The sequence below is a fragment of the Triturus cristatus genome, chromosome 2_1 (genome assembly GCF_964204655.1).
Source record: "Triturus cristatus chromosome 2_1, aTriCri1.1, whole genome shotgun sequence".
In the NCBI taxonomy this organism is placed as follows: Eukaryota; Metazoa; Chordata; class Amphibia; order Caudata; family Salamandridae; genus Triturus; species Triturus cristatus.
Genome location: NC_140581.1, coordinates 348,134,688 through 348,151,177, shown reverse-complemented (window position 1 = coordinate 348,151,177; position 16,490 = coordinate 348,134,688). Strand labels below are relative to the sequence as shown.

General features: G+C 41.7%; 1 protein-coding gene across 1 annotated transcript in view; it reads right to left on the bottom strand.

The window, feature by feature from the left end:
* LOC146864180 (sodium channel protein type 4 subunit alpha B-like) overlaps positions 1–16,490 on the bottom strand; it is a 1,025,953-nt gene that overhangs the window by 858,853 nt on the left and 150,610 nt on the right. The window contains exon 3 of the mRNA XM_085638948.1: positions 1,134–1,278. Within this exon, the coding sequence (XP_085495074.1) occupies positions 1,134–1,278 (145 nt within the window). The remainder of the gene's footprint in view (positions 1–1,133; positions 1,279–16,490) is intronic.

The window sequence follows — 16,490 nt, the reverse complement described above, 5'->3', positions numbered from 1 at the left end:
CTGTGCAGCGGGACCGCCACGCTGCCTGCCTGCCAAAGAATGATTTGTATTGTAGTCTGGTGGGCGGGCAGCGTTCGAGGTTTGGCTGGGCGGTGGTGAAACACCCAGCTGCCGCTCTGACAAACTCGTAATAAGGCCCTAAGTCTTGGTTGTTTTGAGTCATAGACATGAATAAAGTAAACTTTTACTTATAAAATGTAGAGTAAAGTTAAAACAAAATTGCAAATATACATTTACCTAATATGTATCACAGTACTTAAAATTGGGTTGTTAAAGTTGTGCTCTTGCATACACTGACACTACAGCACACGAGCGAACAGTGTGACAGTCCTTCCATAGTCCTGCAGGCTGTGAATGTGGGCTACGTGAAAGTGCCTGTGAGTGGCCTACATTTATTTGTATGGGAGAATCGGAGAGAGGAGTTGCAGCACAGTACTTGCAATGCACAAATGCAGCTTTCAAAGCACGCTCATATTTAGCAATGCAAAAAGGAGGTTTGCAGAAAATGAAGTGCTTCAGTCCTAAAAGAGTAGGCATCCACCCCACAGCCTTTAATGCAGCTGCCAATGAGGCTCTTCCCAGTAGCAAGAGAAAATGTTGAACATCCGATAAGTATACAAGCCCTATACAATATGCTTGAGATCATGTTATGGTGTGATGCTCACTGTCTTTAAATCTAAGTGGAGATAACTTTACCTGCACTGGAACAGTCGCAGCCGGCATGATTTGTGGGTACCGGGGTGGGCGGGTTGCACGGGAAGGGAATTGGGTCGCACATATTTTTTAAAGAAAAGTAAACTTACCGTTGCGCTGGATCCCGCGCCTTTGCTGCTGCTTTTCTCCGAATAAAAGCACAGCCAGGCCCCATTAACCAATCACAAGGCTGCAATGCAGCATTGTGATTGGTTCTGAGCATCCTGGTTAGATGGTCAACCACAGAATGGGAGCCTGGGCTTGTTCTCCATGCAGGCTGTCTGCAGCCTGCATGGAGAATGGGGAAAGTGTGCATGGCTGGTTTGGGCGACCCGAGAAGGCCGACCAAACAGTCATTGCAGACTTAGAAGTTTTCTGAATTTCAAAAGATGGTTATGTTGCAACCAAAGGAAAAGTAATATTGTGTTGTGCACACCTACCAAGTTAAAGCTGTTCTCCCAGAAATCCAGGGTGATGAGTTGGAACGAAGTTAACATTGCCCAGCCGAAGTTATCAAAGTTAGTATAGCCACGATTCGGATTATCTCCCACATTTGAAAGACATGTGTAATTCTGTGGACATGTCCTGCAATATAAAATACATACTTTTATTAATTAGATGTCACGTCCTTTATGAATTTGAGCATGGTATCCAATGTCGTAATCACTTTAAAAATTCATGCAAAGTGTAGACATGTACTGCATCCATTCACGACTGTAAATAGCTGATGCGATGAATTTGGTAAGAGGAGGATGAGAAGCTCATTAACCTATACATTTACAGACATGTATTTTAACCTTATAAGGTAGTTAGATAAACATCTAAAGACGAGGCAGCACTGGGGGACTCAAATACAATTATCATTTTAAGTTTAAATCTGCTATCCAAACGACACTGGATAATACAGCATGCACAGCAGAAGTGTCCCAGGACATTCCAACAAGCCACGTCAGGCAGAAGGACTCAAGGATGACCTAAAAAACATGGAATGGGCATGTAGAATGAGAAACGTATGGTAATACACCCTAAGAGTGCCTTCTAGAGAGCACAAGGAAAGGTAAAGCAGAGTGACAGAATGCTACCCCCAAACAATCCAAATATGAAGCCACACTCAACCCGGAGAAGAGCCTCCCAGCCAACCTCCACAGTGGCTGTCATGTGCCCCCTCCCCGGTGTCTTGACATGGGAAGGGCTCAGCCAGTGGGAGAGTCGAGCTTGTCAAGAAAAGCCTTAGCTGAGTCTACATGAGAAAACACCCATCTCTTCCCCTGCCATTCCACTCACAGTTTCATCGGGTAGCTGAACACTCTTTTTTCAACAGTTCATGTCGGACATCCATAACAGCCTTGTTTTTGTTCATTGTTCTGGGGGCTGTAATCTCATGTTGCCTTACTTCCCATCTTTCTGCTACACTGCTGCTCTTTAGGTGTGGTCTCTTATATCCATTGACTTACCCACAGCCATAGCAGAGGTGCCACGGCCTCGTGCAAACTGGTTCACAGCAATGGGGAGTATAAATGCCTTTACCGCAATGTCACAATTCTTAACTTGCTGCATCCCCAGTAAGTCAACGAGCATTTAAGTGGGCAACCTTTTAGGAGACTATAACCCTGTTTAGAGTTTGGGACAGAGTACGCCATCGCAAATGCAATGGAGTAACCTGTCGCTAAACTTGTGGTCCTCCTGTTACATTTGAAAATGAGCGAACCCCAAGTATTCCGTCAAAGGCGACCCCAATGGCTCTGTCAATGGAATATTTCCTGCTGGCCCAATGGCTTAGGTGCCTTTACAAGAAGGGCTTACACCCCAAGCCCTATTTAGGATGAATGGTTTCATGTTTTCTTCCCTGTCCATCCCCCACCAGGAAAATCCTGGCAGTGAGGAACAGAAAATAAATATAATGGTCCTCACACACACCCTCAGAGAAAACTCCCAGGGTGTGGAGGTTGTTACTTTTGTGTTTTTCAGACAACCTGAAACAAAAAACATTTAAAAATATTGGTGGAAGTCAGTCAAAACCGATGGAGGCCATCCACCAAACCTTTTGGACATTGAAAAGAACCGCCATGATGCTGTTTTTCTTCACTGTGCAGAGATGATCACTGGGCCTGCGCTGCTCCCTAAATTTGGCAGATAGTCGTCCATCAGGATGGCGGGGGAAATATCCTCTACCACCCAAATGGACTGTGCTTCATTTGCCAAACAATGAATCAGGCTTCTATGTGTATGGCTCTCTGTCAGGACCCTCAGAACTCTAACTTGAGTGCCTCTTTTCTGATTGTCTAGAACGTCAAGCCCGCTTTCTAATATGACCAGAGCATCAACACCTTTACCCTCAAACGATTTTCCCTCAACTAAGCATACACTCAACGCCGTCCAAGATTAACATCTTGTTTTCAGCTCTGTCCAGCCTTTGATCCCCTGACAACATCCAAAGGCCATGAAACAATTGGACTTGTACTTTGGGAACAGAACTACTATCATCCTTGAGTGTTACAATTTGTTTCCTCAAGTACAGGCTGCAGATGAATCCATTGATACATTTGTGACTATTTTGAGAGCTTTAATGGTAAATTGTGCATTTACTGGAAAACAAGATGAGTATATTCGTGATCAGTTAATGATGTATACATCAAATATTGACATTCAAAAGAAGTTATGGAGTGCTCGAAATCTTACGTTGTTAGAAGCGTTGTTTCTTGCTCGTGGTGAGGAATTAACCAACAAGCGTGTAAAAGCGATGAATGAAAATAAGGGAAAGGATGGCAAACATCAGTGTGAAGCAAAGGTCAGTGTGAAAAGAGCAAGTCTAAGAATGACAAACAGGAGAAATTCAGTTAGGAAAAAACAGGTGGTGGTGAGAAAAATGTAGGAAGTGATAAGAACAGAGTAAAGCGCATGGCGCACAAAGCAATGCGTGCAAAAGTTGTGGTAGTTGGAGTCATTGGGCTAATGATAAATTGTGTCCTGCAAGGAATGTGACCTCTCTGCGGTGTACACCACTAGGTCATTATGCCTGTGTATGTAAAGGCTCAAGTTCAAAGTATGTGGGTGTAGTTTACGACAGTAAGGATGACATGAGGAACGATGATGGGCACAAGGATCACATTTCGTGTATGATTGACAAGGATATTTAAGTGAAACTTGATGGATGTGATGAACACATAATGTCTACCAGTGTGGTGGATTCAGACAAAGAATGACAGTTGAATGTAAGAGACCCCAAGTGTGTGATTGAGAATGATGGCAATCCATTCTCAATGTTGGTTGATTCAGTTGCCAGGTATATCATTATTTCTGAGACCAATTTTCACAATGATAGCAATCTTGCAAACAAATAGTTGCTTAAACCAGATTTCAAATTGAAATCGTACAGCGGGGAATGTGTGGATTTGATTTGGAAATTTTCTTGCAGTAATTCCACACAAGAACATTTTGGGAGGGTTTATGTAGCTTAGAAAGGAGCACCTTTATTTGGTCTTATTCATCAATCAGCTATGGGTATACAGTTACATCCAGGTGCCCATAAGCAGGTGGTTATGATTGATACCATTACACAGGAACTGTACAAGCATTTCCTGGGGTTTTGACAGAGAAAATGGGAAAATTGAAAGGCTTCAAGCATAAGATTGTTTTCCGTAGAGGATGTCAACCCAAAGTCCACAAAGTCCATAGTTTACCTTTGGCTCTAGGAGATGATGTTAAAGCTGAAATGGATAAGTTGTTGGATGCTGACATCATTAAGGATATTGAAGCATCAGAATGGTTGGCACCCATTGTCATGGTAAGCGAGCCAGACGAACCTGTTAAAATGTGCATTGATCTGCGTGATCTTCATAATCCCATCTGGGTAGACAGACATCCATTGCTCAATGTTAATAAAATGACTGCTTTGGTAGGAAAAAAATACGTGGTTTTCCACAATAGATCTTTAATATGCCTATCATCAGATTGAGTTGCATGGAGCCTCTAGGCATTTAACATTGCTTATCACGCCATTTGGTTCTTATCGCTTTAAAAGAATGCCTTTCGGCCTCTTGTCTGCATCTTCAGTTTTTCAAAGGCTTATGCAAAAACATTTTGGTGCATGTCAGGAATGAGTTAGTTTTAAGATGACATTTTGATATGTAGAGAAAATGAAGAACAACATGATATACAATTGAAGGATATATTGAAAAGATTACAGGACAGTGGTTTAACTGTCAAACTAGAAAAATGCAATTTGAAGGTTAGCAGTGTAAACATATCTGGGCCATACTATTGATGCTAATGGGGTAAGACCCTCAGAGAAGTTGCAGGACAGCATTGTCAATACCCTGATACACAAGAATAAGGATGATTTGAAATCTTTTTGGAGCCAAATTTGCGGATAAAACAAAGTGTATGAGTGGGTTGCTCAAAAAATTGAGTAACTGCAAATGGGACAGTGAGTGCAAAAAATAATTCAACTCTATTAAAATGGAAATTGCCAATGCGTAATGCTTGAGTAGAGTTCACATTAGATGCAAAACTTTAATTTCTACTGATGCCAGTACTTATGGATTGGGGGCAGTTCTTTCACAAATACAGAATGGTGAGGAAGTAGTTAAAGCTTATGCTTCATGTACATTATACAATGTAGAACGATGCTATTCTGTCATTGAAAGGCAAGCACTGGCGATTTTTGGGGCAGCCAGACATTTCAGGACATTTTTATGGGGTATACCATTTGTTATAAGAACTGACCATAAACTATTGATAAATGTATTTTCTACTGAAGGTTCAGGTATAATGTCCCCAAGAATTCCCAGATGGGTGGCAAATCTACAAGAATATAATTTTTCCATGCAATTTGTTTCTGGGGCAAAAAAGTTATAAGATGTACCGGAAGTACGAATGCACTCAGGTGATGATGTGCAAGAGTTTGGGGATGCGGGCTGACAACGGGAGCACCGCTATTCTGGTGCTCTTGGACATGTCAGCCGCATTCGATACAGTAAGTCACCCAATTCTGCTTGAGAGATTGGAAGGAATAGGGGTAAAGGGCCGGGCACTGCAGTGGCTTCAGTCTTACCTGATGGGGAGACAACAGGTGGTAACTTTGGGGCCGTTCTCCTCTGGAAACTCCCCCATAGTTTATGGGGTACCACAGGGCTCCAGTATCAGCCCCATTCTTTTTAATATATACTTACAGCCACTATTTTCGATTATCAAAGCGTTTGGGGTTGAGTTAGTCAACTACGAAGACGGCACGTAACTGGCATTTTCGCTGGAGGGGAAACAGGCGGTCCCCTTGGAACAATTCCAAAATTGTATGCGTCTGACCACAGACTGGCTGCAGAGAAATTCCTTGCAGTTTAATGGAGGAAAGACGGAGGCATTGTATTTCTCACCGGCAAGGTTGATCCAACACCTGCCCGTGGTTTTAGGCTTGCCCCGGAGGAGGCCTCATTGGCCCCGGTCAATACAATGCGCAACCTCGAGTTCCTGTTTGATAAAAACCTCCAACTGGACTCGCAGGCAAGTAAGACAGCCAGCGTGTGCTTCGGGTTACTGCGGCTATTACGTCGGATTCTTCCGATGTTGCCAGAGGACATGTGGCTGTTGATTGTAAGGAGCACGATACTGAGTAGAATGGATTATTGTAACTCTCTGTACTTAGGGGCCCCTCAATACATCTTGCAGGGGCTGCAGAGAGTCCAGTCGGCCGCGGCGAAGCTTGCGCTAAACCGTAGGCACGACTCTTCTTCTACTCAGGCTTTGAGAGAGCTCCACTGGCTGCCAGACAGGGAAAGGGTCCTTTTCAAATCCATTTGCCTGATCCACAGAGCAACACATGGGATGGGCCCGGTCCCTCTTGAAGAAAGATTTACATGGTATCTCCCCCAGAGACAGCTGCGCTCCTCTAGCGCCAATCTGCTGGTAAAGCCAAGATTCAAACAAGCCAGATTGGGCGGGAGGGCTTTTAGTGTGGTGGGTGCTCGGATGTGTAACGAGCTCCCACTGAGGATCAGACAGATTGACTCCTTAATGGAATTCATAAAGAGCCTTAAGACTTGGCTTTTTCCGGTAGCCTGACTGTTCCGCCCCGCCTAATCCCTCAGCATCAGTGATATTTGTTTTTATCAGAGCGCCAGGATACCCGCGGGGTGACAGAGCGCTATATAAGCACCACTACAATACAATACAATTTGGGTGGGTTGCTAGTTTAGAGTGTTTTGATCAAAAATGCATTACTACTAGTGAATGGATGGATGCGGTAAAAAATTATATTACATTATCAAATTTGAACAAAGGCATTAAGGAAGGATGGTCTATAAATGCATATGAGGTTTGTAAAGGATTATGTGCAGATAAAAGATGAATTGTGTGTTGATGAATGGGATGTAAGGAGAGGTGCTAAACCTATTCCTCCTGTGACATTAAGAGACAAAATTGTACAGTGTGGTCATCAAGGTCATTTAGGTAGGAGTAAAACTAACAGGATTGTAAAGGAGAGTATTCAAATGGCTTTTGGCAGTGGGAAAGATGTGTGAGATCGTCAATCAAATGATATGGGCGTGTAGGACAATTATTCAATGTACCACAGGCGTAACGCCTTTGGAATTATTAAAGAAAAGTAAACCTAAGTTAACCATGTCTATTGGATCTGCTCATGGTAATACTGACATAAATCTTGATGAGCTGCGGAAGAAGGTAGTTGGAAAACAAAGTATTTATAAGAAGTATTCTGATTAGCGTCTTAGAGTCAAAAATATTGAAGTGGGGAGTTAGTGAAGCTCAAATTACCATGATGTGTGAAGAAGGAAAAAGTGACATTGTTGATCCTAAAATTGTGAAGAGTGGGCAGAGGATATGTTGAATTGAATGATGGGTCCAGACGGAGTATGAGTAGGTTGGTGAAAGTGGGTGAAAATGATGGTCAAGTGGATCCGAATGATAATCCTGTCAGGAGCTCCCGATTGTGTGATGAAAAGAAAAGGAAAGTTGCTTTGCCTGGGAAATATTAGGATTTTATATGAGAATATTAGTCGTCTATCAGTCATTATTTATATGTCTAGGGCTTTTCTAAAGAGTTCATTTCTTTGATCTGCATTATATTGCACTGTTGAACTTGCAGCGCTATTATATATTTAGTTACTTATTTCTTTTGTTATACCAGTTGTGAGTTAATGATTGGTTATTTGATTTTTCTTTGCTTCATACGCATTATCCCTTTAATACAGTTGTTGTAAATAGGAACATATGTTATGATCTTGTGCCTTAGTGCTCGCGCTGCAGTTGGAATACGGAGGACTGAGCACGTGAGAAAGAGAGATTTGAATGTAACAGGAGGCAGTTAGAGTATAAGGGCCGGAAGAGGAGCTGGCCATGGGGAAGTCGCCTAATAAACGTCTTCTTTTTTCTATATGTTCGTATGAGTTATAATTACTTACCACACTGGTACATCCACGTAGGCTTGAAAACAGGAGCTCAGATTTGAGCCAAAGCAAAAACAAAGCAGTTATCTGTCCCCATTATAAAAGGTTTTATATATTTACAGCAGTACAAACTCCTCTCTCTTCCTAATCCAGATATGTTTCACCCAGTTAAGTTCTCAGTCACAGTGCTTGTTTATGTTTTTTAACATTATCTTTTTTCTCCTGTCAGAAAAACAGTTTAATTCTTTTTCATTCCAATACCAATTTCCAAAAAAGTACAATTGTTGATTTGACCAGTAAACGATTTCAGACAATATTTGATATATTCGTGATTTGGGCTATTTGCTGGAACTTACTTGGTGTTACCCTTGGAGAGGTTGCCTTTGCTGCGGGGCTGCTGCTGCCGAAAACGCGGAGGGGAGTTTACCTGGACTACATCTCCCAGGAGCGTGTGCGGACCCCCAGGTGTGTTGCGGCTGTCTTCCCGTTCATTGGTTCACACATACTTTTAATCCCGTCCCTCATCCCGCAGCGCGGGACGCGCGCGGGCGGCGCCGGGCCAAGCCCGGGCAAAGGGCGGGCCGTCTGAGGGCGACTGAGGACGGGACGGGCCACATTACTGTCATCTGTGGTATGTGTTTCCACCATTGATTCTAAGCCCGTTTAGGTACTGTTGTTGACTGAGACTATTTACGGGTTGTACCATTACTATTTGATTTGTTACCAGATATTGCTATAGCACTGTGATAGTATGTCCAAACAAAAAAATTCCTCGACATCGAACACCATGGACAACTATCTCGTGCAGATTGTTAGCAAAATCAATAATGACAGGAGGGCGTCACTTGGGTTAAATTGTTCTCCTAGCCTCCCATCATCGATTCCCCCGTCTGATTCGCTGCTGGCTTCTCCCCCACAGGTTAACAGTAGTACCCCAATTGATATAGAGGTTTTAGATAGTGACATCCTTGAATTAAGTGTGCACTCAGCCGCTAACACGCCATCTAATCCTGATTTAGATCTAGCTATGGATGCTGAAGTAGCTGATCTCCAGTCCCTTGCCCCTCCACCTAGAACCAGGGCAGTCAGAGCTTGCAGGAAATCCCAGACTAAAAATAAAGGGATTTGTTTAGGGAAGAAAAAGGCAACTTCCGTAACTAAAAGCATGAATAAGGTAGAGGCACCAGGGTTACAAGCTAGCAAAAACTTAGAGAATGAACTACCTGCAAAAATAGTAAACATGATTGATACCAAAATAGAGAGCATTATTACACCTCTGTATCGACCAGCTTATGGCAGAAGTAGTTAGATTGAGTGCCCTAATAAATAGACCAGTGGAAGAAGTGACCAGAGTAATGCCCCCGACACCAAGTAGATCTACTCTAAATGTGGTGCCGGCTAGAGGTGAAGAAAGGGCTATACAAAAGGAAACAGTGAATCCCCTACTTTTGCAATCTAAAACTGATAAGAATTCCCAGAAGGTACCTAAACCCGGTCCCCTACCTAGCCATATTGCCCCACATCCAGTGAACAACCAATTTCAATGTATCGCTGAGGCCCACCCCCTTACATTGGTCCTTGCTAATGTACCTACTTTGTCGCATGACAAAGTAGAATCTACATCTTCTCTCATTAGCAAATCTCTGCACTGGATGATAAATAACATGAGGATGTCCCCCTGGGGCGAGCAACAACTAGCTGGGGAAATTATCATGGCAAGAAGAGTTTCATGGCTAGGGTATAATGCCAAAAAATATGAAGGAGACTGTGTGGTTCTTAATTTTTCTAATTCAGAAGTCCTCCCCAATGTTCTGAGTAACATATTCCCCCCCCAACGAAGACATGGTTCCATTATTCCTCTAACCTTAAAATATTTTTATTGTAAGAGAAATTGGGAAGCTAATCGAGCGACACTGAGACCAGGGTGGATTCCAATGCCTAGTATAGGGGGTAGGAGTGACTCTATTAGTAAGTGGAACATCAGCTTAGAAAATAGGTTTGGGGTCTTGTCAGATTTAAATGATTGTGATTGACTTGAGGGGGAAGCTAGACCAGTAAACAAGCACTTAGTACTGTCTGATAGTTTGATCACCCTTACAGCTCCCGTAAGAGGCCAAGAAAATAGTGTAGCATGTAACTCCAGCGAAACTCAGCCAGACGTAATTGAATTGCGCAGGTTAATATCCCCCAGATATTCAGAGAATGAAAGCTTAGGATCAAAGGGATTGATAAATGAACCACTAGGCATTCCTTGCAATAATGCTGAATACGCGAACAGGATCGCTGGTGAGCTCCAAGGCCCACCAACAATAAATGAACTTTCTTGTCCTCTCGAAATCGAGTCACGTCTGACTTTTCTATCCTGGAATCTTGCAGGAATAGGCAATAAGCTACATTCAACTGATTGGCATAGTTTTGTTGACCAGTTTGACATAATTTTATTCCAAGAGTCGTGGTCTTTGGTCCCGGTTTATCGCTTGGGATTCCTCCATTTTTTTATACCTGCCACAAAAAAACCTAAAGGCCGACCATCAGGTGGCCTAATAATCTGGATCCGCCAATCATTATGTTGTAAAATAAATCAACAGAGCCTCCAATCTAATGACATTTTGTCATTAAACATCATTTGGCCTAACGACCAGGATATGGCTATATTCAACATTTATGCTAGAGGGATGGTTGGAGGTGCTTCATCTGACGTGACATCTGCCCTAGATTATCATCTTTCTGTACTACCATCGGAGAAGCTCATATTAGTAGGTGGTGATTTCAATACGACGTTTGAGCCCATTGGCCCTGAGGACCAGTTCCTTGCTGCTGAGGAGGATAGTAGGTGGGGTGTTCCTCAGCTGGATCTTCCCCCAGTCAAGAGATGGTCAGCCGCAGCTATCCAACTTAAAGCACTCTGTTTAGAGAGAAGACTCAGAGCTGCTAATGGGCGCACCCGGTCAGATTCCCAGGGCGCTAGTACATTTGATAATGGTAGGTCCTCTAGCCGTATAGATTATATTTTGGTGGACATTAGGTTTTGGTATAGATTGTATGACATGACTATAATTACACGGGATGAAAGTGATCACAATGCCCTGTGTTTGGAACTACAAGCCCCTAATGGGCTTATAGAACCCAAAATTGGTGGGGAGAAAACTCCCCTGGACATTATCGTATCAAACAATATGCGGCATGTCAAATGGGGTAGATTTATAGAAAAGCCGGAGAAATTAGAGGACCTTAAAAAAATGGTAATTGACGAAGTGGCTAACTTAGATGCCCAATCGTCTAATAATAATTTCTTTTTATTTATGCTTGAGGCCCACACCACCTTTTTCTCAAAACTCCAAGGGTTTTTTATGAAGTCCTTTGAGGATGGAAAAGCGAACAAGAGCAAACCACTAGAGGCGGGATGGTTTAACAAAACTTGTAGAGCAGCTCGTCAGAATTTGAGTGTAGCCCTCAGATCAAGAAACATCGAAAATGTGAGATCCGCTAGGAAGCTATACAGGCAAGCACAGCTAGTGGCTAAGAAGGAATGGGACGAAGAGCACTGGCAAGACTTGAAATCTGCATGCTTGGCCAAAGATCAAAAACAATTTTGGGCTATAGTAAAGTGGGACAGAGGTGGGATTGCACCATCCCCCCAAAATAATGTGGCAAAAAACCAGTGGGTTGACTTCTTCAGACCGCAATATGCTTCTGTTTTATCTGAAGGGGTGCACTCACTTCCTCCCACTATCTATTTTCAAATGCAGGTGTTCTCGATCAAAGATGTTAACCTAGCTCTAGATTGTGTAACTGGGGGTAGAGTTCCTGGAATGGACGGGATACCCGCGGACGTATTTTTAACCGATAGATCATATTGGTGTCAATACTTTCAATGGCTAGCTAATTCTATAGCCATGGGTGCATCTATTCCCACTTCGTGGAAAGGGGCTGAAATAATCCCGGTTTTCAAAAAAGGGGATAAATCATTACCAAGCAACTATAGGCCTATTAGTCTTATAGACTCAGCTCAAAAACTTATAGGTCGATTAGTACAAAATAAATTACAATCTTGGGTTGAAGAAAATAACATTTTATCCCCGTTCCAAGCCGGATTCAGACCGTGTACCAGCTCTGTTGACCAGGTTTTTTACTTTTTAGCACTCTATTGGAGGAATGTGAAGCTGACTAATGGGACCCTTTATGCGGTCTTCATAGATTTGAAATCAGCTTTTGACCTGGTACCCCGCTCTAATCTCTGGAGGGTTCTCGACGATGCAGGGATAGCCCCAGAACTGCTAACGTTAATTGTCCGCTTGCATGAGAGCAATTATGCACGAATCAGGTGGGGAACCCAGGGGGAGGTGACTGACCCATTTCCTGTTGAGCGTGGTGTTCGGCAGGGATGTGTCTTGGCGCCCACGTTGTTCTCCTTGTATATCAATGGTATAGTTGACCATCTTAGTCGTTCCCCCACAGATGCCCCTGTATTGGCAGGGTCCCGTGTGCCTGTCCTCATGTTTGCGGACGAGACATTGATAGTTTCGCGGACACCAAGCGGCCTGCAGAAGGCATTAAATGTATTTGGTGACTTCTGTCGAGAACGTGGTCTTGAGATAAATACCTCCAAAACTAAGTTTATGTGTTTAAATCAGCGACAGAATTTTAGAGGTGTCATTAATTTTAATGGTACCCCGTTGGAGCAGGTTGAGGCATTTACATACTTAGGTATATCCCTCCAAAATAACATGAAATGGACTAATCACGTTGATATGGCCGCTTTAAAATTTCATCAGTTAGCAGGTGCAATTGTTTCCAAATACAAATCTTCTTTGACTAAACCCATTATTCCTGCCCTGGAAATTTACAATATGAAAGTCATTAGTGCTTCTTTATATGGTTCGGAACTATGGGGTTTTGCCAATCTGAACAAACTAAGGTTGGCAGAAAATAAGTTTTTACGTTGCCTAAAAGGAGTTCCCCAAAGCACCCCAATGATTCCACTTATATATGACCTAGGCAGGAAAAAAGTAGAGGATTTAGCACGATTACGCCCACTGCTTTATTGGCGACGGATCATGGTAACTCCGGAATTAGCCCACTATGCCATCGCCTTGAAGGACATTATCAGGGCTGATCGTTTTCATTCCATCGCATGGCTTAAAGGAATTAGAGATCTGCTAATAAAATTAGAACTAGGGCATTTATGGAATGACCTAAATGGTTCAAGTTTCCCATCTAAGTCAACACTCAAAAAATTGTTCTGGGATATGACCTTGACATCTGCCTTTAGCTCTGGTCAAAATTCCATCCTAACAGGTCGTTTTTTTGACATCAAATCTATACCATCTTGCGAGGCATTTTGGGATTTTATAGAAAGGCCCATTGATAGAAAACTGTATTTTCAGTTTAGAATCGGGTCTCTTCCTGTAAAAGCGTTTACCCATAGATGGTCATCTAACCAGGACAACAAATGCCCCTATTGTCTAGATCTGATCGAGGACTCTGGTCATTTGTTGTTTGTGTGTCCATTGTACGTTGCTCCACGCCATAGGTGGATAAAACCAGTATGTTCAAACTTGGGAACACGTAGATATAAGGAAGCCCTAAGAATATTTGAATCTGATTGCACTCCTTGTTTGGCTATTGCTGTTGCAAAATTTTTAGGGTGGGCATGGATAATACGCTCTCGCACCCTTAAAACTTTAGAAGCTGGTCAATGAAATTCTGACACCAAATGTTGTTTGATCAATTTTAAACATTAAGATCTTATCTTTTTAAATGGATTTTAAATATTGATGTTGTTGAGACGCGCGAGCGCGCAATTCAAGATGGCCGCCACCCGGTGAGCTCCTCCGCGTTTTCGCCCGTTTTCTCATTTAAAACGACGATTCTCTGTCAAAATTGCGCTTAAAAGGAGGTCGCTGCTAACACTATAGGCTTACCAGCATTGTGAAGAGTTTTCGGGCCGTTTTGATCGTGGGAAGTCATGTTTCTGGCTCCCTGGTTCCTGCTCCGAGCTCTGCATTGAGGTACTGCCTGGTTAGTCTGTCAGGGGGGCGGAGCATACTTCAGGAAAGGCTTGGGCCTAGCCACTCCCCTAGCCCAGTTTAGCTGCTGCACCAGTATTTTTGAGGATTGCTTTGCATCTTTTCGCTCTTTTTACTCATAATTTCTTCATTTTTATTCAAATTTCATTATTTTTCTCAAAAATGGATAATAAAAATCCCCTCAACAATAAAAGAAAACAGCAGATTTCACCGCCCCCAATAAAATCAAAAGTGGTGGAGTCATCTGAACCTTCGCTTTCTTTAATTTTGGAGGAAATTCAGGCTCTTCGTGCGAATACAGAAACTATTGCGACTGAAATAAAAAATGTACGAAAGGAAATGGCGAGTATGTCGATGAAAATTTCAGACAACTCAATTAAAATACAGGACAATAAAGTTAAAGTCGACGCTTTTTCTCCACTTGTGGCGAAAATATCTCCTCTGTGCTCACAACTTTTGGACATGGAAAATCGCAATAGACAATACAACCTTCGCATATTTAATTTACCAGAAGAGGTTGAGGGTTCTAACTGTCGACTATACTTAGAGAACTTAATTCCTGGTCTTTTAAACGTCAAATTTCCAGAAAAATTTGAAATTGATAAGGCTCACAGAATTCCTTCACGTCGCAATCCTCAACATGCCAAGCCTAGACAAATGATATTTAAAGTTCTCCGTCATCATCATTTGGTTATGATCAGAAAAGCAGCTAGAGAAATTCCTTCATTGTTGGTCAATGGTCACAAAATCTTTATTCATCAAGATTTTGCCAAGGAAACTGTTGCAACGCGTAAGGGATTTACTGATCTTCGCCCACGATTGAGAAGCCTGGGATACCAATATGGCCTTTTTGACCCTTCAACTATGCGCATTTGGAAAGATAATTTTTCAAAATCCTTTCAACGTCCTGAAGATCTGCGACAATTTCTGGATCTACAAATACAGCAAACTATGGACACTCAGGGTCCTACCACTTGATTTTTTTCATGTATGATCTTCTTTGACAGAGTTATATAACTCATAATATTTTGGGCTCCAGCGGTTTCTGGCCATGCTTGTAAAGCGTGTGTGCGTCCCAATGTTCATATTTATGTATTTTGTTTGTCTTTTTTGCTATATTTTATTTCTTCCATTCCCTTTTCTGTGTTCTGGAGCTACTTTCTTCTTCACATTTGTGTCTTTTTCTGACCTTCTTCTTTCTAATCCTTCTCTCCTTTTTATTTTTACATGGCTAATATTAAAGTAGTGTCATTGAATGTTAAAGGTTTACGCCATCCTGTGAAACGTACAAAAATTTTGGATTATTTGGGTAGTTGCAAAGCTGATTTTTGTTTTATACAAGAAACTCATATAGATGATAAAATTTTAAACTATATGAAGAAAAAATGGGTTGACAAAATTGTTTCTTCTCCTGCTAATGGCAAGAAAAATGGTGTAGCTATATTATGTGCGAAAAAAGCGCATTGCCAAGTTTTGAGCAAAATTACAGATACGGATGGCAGATATTTAATTGTTAAGGTTAAAGTTCATGATTCTATCTTATTTTTATTAAATGTTTATGGGCCTACTGCAGATGACCCTGTTTTTTGGTCTACTCTTTCAACAGAGGTTGTAAAAATTGGTAATGTACCTTTAATTGTTGCAGGTGATTTTAACGTCATATCTGATCCTTTATTAGATAGATTATCTAGTACTAAATTCCACCCTCCTAAGGTTTATTTTGCTTTTAGATTATTTCTTCAAACCACAAAGTTAGTTGATATTTGGCGTTTACACTTCCCTACAGAAAAATGTTTTACTTTTTTTTCTAACCCACATAATTCTCATTCTAGGATCGATTACATATTAGTTTCGAAGCAGCTGATCAACTGTGTTTGTAACCCTAGGATTGGCAACATTGACGTCTCTGACCATGCTATGGTTTCTTGTATTTTAAATTTAAATTCCACCTTTACTAACCAGCCTAGATGGAGAATGAATTCTGGTATAGCTCTCAATGAACTTAATAAACCAAAGCTCCTCTCTGCCATTCATGATTTTTTTCAATTTAATCCTGAAGGTACTACCTCATTGGTTAATAGATGGGATGCTTTTAAAGCTTATATTAGAGGGGTTACTATTTCTATTATGGCTCACGAAAATAAGATTTTTAATGCCAGTATTAAAAAGCTAGAAAAGCAAATAGCAGAAAATGAACGACTTTTTATTTCGTCTAATGACCCTCAATATAGAAGTAAGTTGCAAAAGCTTCGATATGAATTTAATACAATTCTTAGTAAAAGAGCTGGCGTTCAGATTTCTAAGGCCAAAGCTAAATTTAGTTTTAATGCAAACAGATCTGGAAGATTGTTAGCGAATTACTTGCGTA